General features: G+C 47.7%; 1 protein-coding gene across 1 annotated transcript; it reads left to right on the plus strand.

Annotated features, from left to right (window-relative positions):
* The first annotated feature begins 963 nt into the window (after positions 1 to 963).
* Positions 964 to 5,567, plus strand: LOC145350646 (endonuclease domain-containing 1 protein-like). Its single transcript, XM_080199857.1, has 2 exons — positions 964 to 1,325; positions 3,721 to 5,567. The coding sequence occupies exons 1-2, from the start codon at positions 1,023 to 1,025 to the stop codon at positions 4,588 to 4,590; spliced, it is 1,173 nt and encodes a 390-aa protein (XP_080055983.1). The 5' UTR covers positions 964 to 1,022; the 3' UTR covers positions 4,591 to 5,567.
* Positions 5,568 to 7,808: the final 2,241 nt, after the last annotated feature.

Below are 7,808 nucleotides of genomic sequence, written 5' to 3' on the forward strand. Positions count from 1 at the left end.
TGGCAGAGTTGTGTGGTGTTGTGGTCACTGTTCTCCTGAAGGCTGGGTAGTTTGCTGCGAACAATGGTCTGTTTGAGGTTGTGTGGTTGTCTGAAAGCAAGAAGTGGGGGTGTGGGGATGGCCCTGGCGAGATGTTCGTCTTCATCAATGATATGTTGAAGACTCCGGAGAAGATGTCGTAGCTTCTCCGCTCTGGGGAAGTACTGGACGACGAAGGGTACTCTGTCCACTGTGTCCCGTGTTTGCCTTCTGAGGAGATCGGTGCGATTTTTCGCTGTGGCACATCGGAACTGCCGATCTATGAGTCGAGCACCATATCCTGTTCTTATGAGGAGTTCAAGAGTCGCTGAACAGAGACTGATAGCCAAGTTCCGCACACATGAGGACGGTCTCAACAGGGATCTTGGGTTCATGTCGCACTATCTGTAACCCCCGTGACTTGCCTGGGTTTGCAAAACCTCACTTACTGTACTGTCTGGAGACAATACACATCTCTTTAAACTGTGATCAGTGCTCCTTCCACTCACATTATCAGCCACTTCAGGTCTTGAACAGCAGGTTAGGTGTAAGGATTCGCATTTTAATCAGTAATCTCTAAACTGTCTGTGCTTTATATGCTCTGTCTGAGGCCAGAACTCTCCATTTACCTGACGAAGAGGCAGTCCCCTCGAAAGCTTGTGAGTTTACTATCAAATAAATAGGTTGGACTAAAACCTGGTGTTGTCAGACTTTTTACTGCCTATGAATGAGGCAGGGTGAGACAGAGAGCAGCAGTGAGTAGGAAAAGGGAGTCAAGAGTGGAGGTTGTTGGTGAGTGTGTGTTTACAGGAAGGGGGAGAGGTTTGTGGGAAGCTGTGTGGGATGTGAGGGGAGGAGAAATGGGATGCCGTGTCAGAGGTTCTCCCAAAAACCCATGAGTGAGGGGAAGTTCCAAAAATAGGTGGCGAAGTCGCGCTGAGTGGAACCGGAACAGTGAAGCTGGCAGACTGAAGTGCCCCGCTGCTGAACCAGGACAGGAACAAATGGGGAGAGAGAGTTCAGCCCCGCTGCTGCTCCTGGTGGCACTCCTGTGTCCCGGGACGGTGCTGGGGGAGCTGGTCCGGGACTTCCAGACCTGCGGCTGGTTCTTTCGGAAGGGAATCCCGCCGCAGGGATTCCCCAGCAGGGGCCGGGTCCGGATCTGCCAGCGCTACAAGAACCACTACCACTTCGGAACCCTGTACAGGACAGATCTGCGGATCCCTGTCTACTCTGCTTACAGGTACCCCTGCAGCATGGGACAGAGTGAAGCTTATAGACCCAGCCCCTGGTTCCAGGAACCCCAGGTAACTGAGTCCTCTGGTGTCTTGTTGCGTTCCCAAAACAGTCTGACTTTTGGTGGGGGGGGGTGGGGGTCACTTATTGTCTGTTCATCCAACTAGATGAAACATTAGGGGATAAAAGTTTGTTCCTCTCCCAAAAAATAATCCAGCAAGAGGCGTTTCTGACTCTGAGCTAACCCTGCAGGCAGTCAAAACTACTGTACGTTCCTGGGCTCGGTTCTAACTCTCTGCCAGCTGGATAGTATTTATAAATATATATACCGTAAAACACAGAAAGGGAGCTCTGTAATAGCAACAAATTGTTGCTGTGCAGAAAAAGGCCATTTGGCCCATCATATCTCACTGGGATTTAGATACAGCTGAGCCTTCGAAATTTGCTGATGACACCAAGATTGGGGGAAAGGCAAATTGTGCGGAGGGTGTGGAGAGTCTGCAGAAGGATCTAGATAGGCTGGGCGAATGGGCCAGGAAATGGCAAATGGAATTTAATGTTGGCAAGTGCGAGGTGGTCCACTTTGGTAGGAATAATGGTAGGAAGGACTATTACTTACGTGGTGAAAAACTGCAGCAGGCGACGGTGCAGAGGGACCTCGGGGTCCTTGTGCATGAGTCACAAAAACCCAGCCTGCAGGTGCAGCAGGTGGTCAGGAAGGCGAATGGGATGCTGGCCTTCATAGCGAGGGGGATTGAATATAAAAGGAGGGAGGTCTTGCTGCGGCTGTATAGGGCATTGGTGAGGCCGCAGCTGGAGTACTGTGTGCAGTTTTGGGCGCCGCACCTGCGCAAGGATATTTTGGCCTTGGAGGGAGTGCAGAGGAGGTTTACTAGGCTGATGCCGGAGTTGAGGGGGTTGAGCCATGAGGAGAGGCTGAATAAACTAGGCTTGTACTCGTTAGAGTTTAGAAGAATGAGGGGAGATCTCATTGAGACGTATAAGATGATGAATGGGATGGATAGGATAGAGGTGGAGAGACTCTTCCCGCTCAGAAAGGACAGTAGGACTAGGGGGCACAGCCTCAAGATAAAGGGGGGTGGTTTAGAACGGAGTTGAGGAGGAACTTCTTCACTCAAAGGGTGGTGAATCTCTGGAATTCTCTGCCCGTTGAAGTGGTGGAGGCTGCCTCGCTAAATATTTTTAAGAAGCGGGTTGATGGGTTTTTGATAAGAGAGGGGATTAAGGGTTATGGGGAGAGGGCGGGAATGTGGAACTGAGCCACGACAGATCAGCCATGATCTTATGGAATGGCGGGGCAGGCTCGAAGGGCTAGATGGCCTACTCCTGCTCCTATTTCTTATGTTCTTATGTTCTTCCTCTCTTCAAAGGACAAAGAACAAAGAAAATTACAGCACAGGGACAGGCCATTCGGCCCTCCATTCCTGCACCGACCATGCGGCCCGTCTGAACTAAAACCCCCTACCCTTCCGGGCACCATAGCCCTCTATTCCCATCCTATTCATGTATTTGTCCATGGAGCTCATGGGTGAGTCACCCTGAGGAAGGGGCAGCACTTCGAAAGCTTGTGATACCAAATAAACCTGTTGGGTTAGCACAGTGGTTAGCACTGCTGCTTCACAGCTCCAGGGACCTGGGTTCGATTCCCGGAATGGGACACTGAGTGTGCGGAGTTTGCACATTCTCCTTGTGTCTGCGTGGGTTTCCTCCGGGTACTCTGGTTTCCTCCCACAGTCCAAAGATGTATGGGTTAGGTTGATTGGCTGTGCTAAAATTGCCTCTTAGTGTCCTGAGATGCATTGGTTAGAGGGATTAGTGGGTAAATATGTAGGGATATGGGGGTAGGGCCTTGGTGGGATTGTGGTTGGTGCAGACTTGATGGGCCGAATGGCCACTTTCGGTGTTGTAGATTTCTATGACTTTAACCTGATGTTGTGAGACTTCTTACTGATAAAGTAGAGGCGTTGGTGGGGTTTCTTAATGAATACTTCCTTACTCACCAGTTTGGAATGTCTGTAATGTTTCTTTTAAGATATTGAAATTTCTCAGGGTGTACTGCGATCTATGTAGAAAGTGTGAATATTATTGCCCTTCCCATAATGACCATTTTCAAATGTTCTTTTTATTCTTTCCAGATATTTTATGGTATATTTTTGCAAAGCCAGGTGAATATCTCTTTGCCCATAACTCTGGAATGGAAATAAAATGTTGTGCTGACAATGTGTGCACTGATACTCTGACTGACTCTTGATCACAAGGAGGCAGGAGGCCATTCAGCCCCTTCAGCCTGATCTACCATTCTAGGAGATCATAGCTGATCCAACAACCCCGCTTTGAAATTTGCTGCCTGATGGAGGGTATTGATTACTGAGAGGTCAGACTGCAGTGAACACATTGCCAAGTTTTAATTTTCCTGACGCTTTCTTTTTTCTGCATTGTTTACAGATCGATGACCAAAACGCTGCACCTTCAATGCGAAGCAGCAGCACGGAGCTTAGTAACCGACAGGCGGCGGATGTGGATTACCAGGACTCCGGCTATGACCGGGGCCATCTCTACCCATTTTCGCTCAATGACAAGGAGAGTGCCACAGCCACCTGCACCCTCACCAACGCGGTGCCCGAGGAGCATGCGGCCAACGTCAACTGGTACCAGGAGGCAGAGTCCGTCGTCCAGAAGTTGGCACGGATATGCCACAAGTCGGGCCGGTCCACCTATCTGGTGACGGGCGCCGCCAACCCCACCGGGACGAAAATGAAAAACAGGGTCTCAGTGCCCGGGCTGGTGTGGACGGCACTTTGCTGCAGCTACCCGCATGACCAGAACAACGACCCCTGTCTGAATGGCAACGCGGAAGCAGAGGGGCAGGACGTCCTCAAATACAACAGAGATTTCTCCTTTGCGTTTATGAAATCAATGAGTCCGGAGAAGAAGGTGGTGCATCTCCCTGTCCGACAGCTACAGAACAAGCTGCGCGTGGGCAAGTTGTTTGACAGCTGTAGAGGGACCAGCGAAAGCGATGAAATGGAAATCTTTAAGGAAGTGGAAGGGCTGATCCAGGGTAAAATTATCAACCCGGCAAACACGGGGGGTTCCCCATTGCGACCGCTGGGCTACGAGGCGATTGTGGGAATCTATCGGTTCGCCAGTTCCGAGTTCCTGGATCCTGGTCAAGCCATGGTGCAAGTGGTGACCAGCGGTCTGATAGAGGTTGCCGGGGCCAGCAGTCCGGTTTTCCGTGGCTTGGTCACGGTTGTCGGAATTCTCGCAGTAAACGCGCTTGGAGCCCTCCTCAACAATGCTGCTCACCCTTAACTGAAGTTAGAAAGCAGCTTCCTGCGTCCGACCGACGTAACACTATTGCAGGTTCAGGGCTCGGTGTGGATCAACTGCTACTTATTACCAACAACCTCATGATTGCGACATTTTTCAGAAAACACTGATCATTACAGAGTCAGCAAGTGCTTAAGGACATCGTGCATTTTTCACATGGTTAAGGGGCAAATTGCCAAAACCTCTTCCTCAAGCTAAAAAGTTTTGTGATCCCTGCTGTGTAAACCACCACGAGTTCCTTTTCGCAGTAACCTTTGTCATCTGATTGTCAGTTAGCCATTGACTCAGAGTACTCTGTGTCCAAGTGTGACGAATGCTATATCTCCAAGGAATGTACTTAGGTCATGTTTCTTGCGCAAGATCTGTTTTAGGAGTTTGCTTTATTGCCATTTTGTCTGCATCTGGCAGCCCTGCTGTTACTGCAGCAGCATAATTGTTCTTAATTGCTACATTGTTTGTTTTAATCTGGACTCATGCAGGGTTGTTATTTTTTGTGTTTTTTTTCCCTGGGGCTTTGTAGAGGGAGGCTTGGTTAGTTTGAGTGATGGAAAATCATGTGACTGGATGGAGCTAGGCTTACACAGAGAAACCCAGTTCAGTTGCTGCTTGGGATCTTTAGAAAGAGATTGCTTTCTTTGTGTCTCTTCTCTCTGGATTTTGGGACTGGAATCTGCCAGGATAGGAGTCTCTTTCCTGAGATTCTGCTGTTTTAGGGTGGATCTTTCTCTGGAGCTACTATATGACAGTCAGAAGCTATGTGTCTTTCTGTATCTGTCCAGTGGGGTTAAAAGGCTGGAAACGCAACACCCACATCATTATATCTGTTTTTGTACTAAATAATTCTGAAGAGGGAATTATGTCTATGAGGATACTGCTTACATTGAAACTATAGAGATAGCTAGGTTTTAATGTTTAATGTTTAATATTTCTAATTGGTGAAAATTTTGCTACTTCTGTTTTATATAGAACATAGAACATAGAACATAGAACATTACAGCGCAGAACAGGCCCTTCGGCCCACGATGTTGCGCCGACCAGTTACAAAAACAATGACCCACTAGCCTATACCAATCCCTTTTCGTCCATAAACCTATCCAGAGATCTCTTAAACGCCCCCAAACTAGACGCATTTACAACTGCAGCAGGCAGGGCATTCCAATCCCTCACCACCCGCTGGGTAAAGAACCTACCCCTGACATCCGTCCTGTAGCTACCCCCCCTTAATTTAAAGCCATGCCCCCTCGTGCTAGCTTTCTCCATCCGAGGAAAAAGGCTATCACTATCCACCCTATCTAAACCTCTAATCATCTTATATGTTTCAATAAGATCCCCTCTTAGCTGCCTTCTTTCCAACGAAAACAACCCTAAATCCCTCAGTCTCTCCTCATAGGACCTCCCCACCATACCAGGCAACATCCTAGTAAACCTCCTCTGCACCCTCTCCAACGCCTCCACATCCTTCTTGTAATGCGGGGACCAGAACTGCACACAGTACTCCAAGTGCGGCCGCACTAGAGTAGTGTACAGTTGCAACATTACACTGCGACTCCTAAATTCAATCCCCCTACCAATAAACGCCAATATTTTAACAGTGTTGTCAGAATTAAAGTTTGTTTTAATAAAAGCTTTCTAGTGGGTCAATTAAATCATACCCAGAGTGAAATACCTTATGCTCACGCCAATGCCAAAATCAAAATAAGTTGGGATCTGGGCTAACTTCATAAAATACCTTGGAGTTTCCAATTTGCTCCCTAATACAAGGAATCTAATCTCTCAACAGAATTATCCTTCAAGGAAATCAAAATCCCAGTCTTTCCAACCAGGCATGCACCAGGACATTGGATCATCAAACCCTCTAAAATTCATAGAACCACAAAATCCCTACAGTGCGGAAAAAGGCACCGACTCTCCAAAAGAGCATGGAATCCCATCTTGCCTCCCGTCGAGTTCCACTCCATCCCCATAAACCTGTGCACTTACCATGGCCAAACCACCTAATGTACTCATCTTTGTACATTAAGAAGCAATTTACTATGGCCATACCACCTAAACTATTCATCTTTGGATACTAAGAGGCAATTTACTATGGCAATCCATCTAAACAGTAACCTTTGCAAACCTTGGGGCAATTTAGCATGGCCAATCCACCTAACGTGCACATTGTTGGCATGTGGGAGGAAACTAGAGCACCTGGAGGAAACCCACGCAGGCACGGGGAGAATGTGTAGACTCCTCAGAGACAGTCACTCAAGCTAAGAATTTAAGCCAGGTCGTAGAATCATAGAACCCTACAGTGCAGAAAGAGGCCCTTTGGCCCATCGAGTTTGCATCAAACACAATCCCACCCAGGCCCTACCTCCATATATTACACCCACCAATCCCTCTAACCTACGCATCCCTGGACACTAAGGGGCAATTTCTTAGCATGGCCAATCAACCTAACCCGCACATCTTTGGACTGTGGGAGGAAACCCACGCAGACACGAGGAGAATGTGCAAACTCCACACAGACAGTGACCCAAGCCAGGATTTGAACCCAGGACCCTGGTGCTATGAGGTAGCAGTGCTAATCGCTGTGCCACAGTGCCACCTAAGAAGGTGGCATAATACCTAAGAAGGTATTTCCTTATACTGGACAGATTTTTTCTGATTCATCCACTCAGCCTTATTAATATCCTTGCTATAAGTGTGGCACCAGTGATGACACTGTGCTATTTTAATATATATTTATGTGTAAGATTTGGGCTGTTTTAAGAGGCAAAGTTTTGTTACAAGAGTCAATTTGTCTGGCAAACATAGAGCACCACTGTGCAGAGAAGGATAATAACTGAGTTTAGCTGGGAATGTGTTACTTTATAGAGGTAATGGACATTTTGTGTATTTAAGTTCCTCAGGGACTTTAGACTAGGTATGCAGAGTCATGGTGAGTTTTAATTAGGTTGATTCACAGTGACAGAATCTTGTGATTAATGGGAGGAGCTAAGCTTGCAGAAACAGACCGGTTTCATTTTCATTTTAAACCAAGAGGAGTTGCTGCCTGGGCTGCCTGAAGAACAGTAAGAAGTCTCACACCACCAGGTTAAAGTCCAACAGGTTTATTTGGTAGCAAAAGCCTGAAGAAAACAGCATATCACTGCCTTTCTCTCTCTCCAAAGGCTTTCCGAAAGCTCCAAACCTGGTAACCTAAGCCAAAACAACAA

The sequence above is a fragment of the Carcharhinus amblyrhynchos genome, chromosome 12 (assembly GCF_965287045.1).
Source record: "Carcharhinus amblyrhynchos chromosome 12, sCarAmb.v2.hapA, whole genome shotgun sequence".
In the NCBI taxonomy this organism is placed as follows: Eukaryota; Metazoa; Chordata; class Chondrichthyes; order Carcharhiniformes; family Carcharhinidae; genus Carcharhinus; species Carcharhinus amblyrhynchos.

Bases quoted from the DNA above. Each gene is read 5' to 3' on its own strand.
- LOC145350646 (XM_080199857.1), top strand. From the start codon at position 1,023: ATGGGGAGAGAGAGTTCAGCCCCGCTGCTGCTCCTGGTGGCACTCCTG. The intron at 1,326-3,720 runs GTAACTGAGTCC...CATTGTTTACAG, and splicing joins CCTGGTTCCAGGAACCCCAG to ATCGATGACCAAAACGCTGC.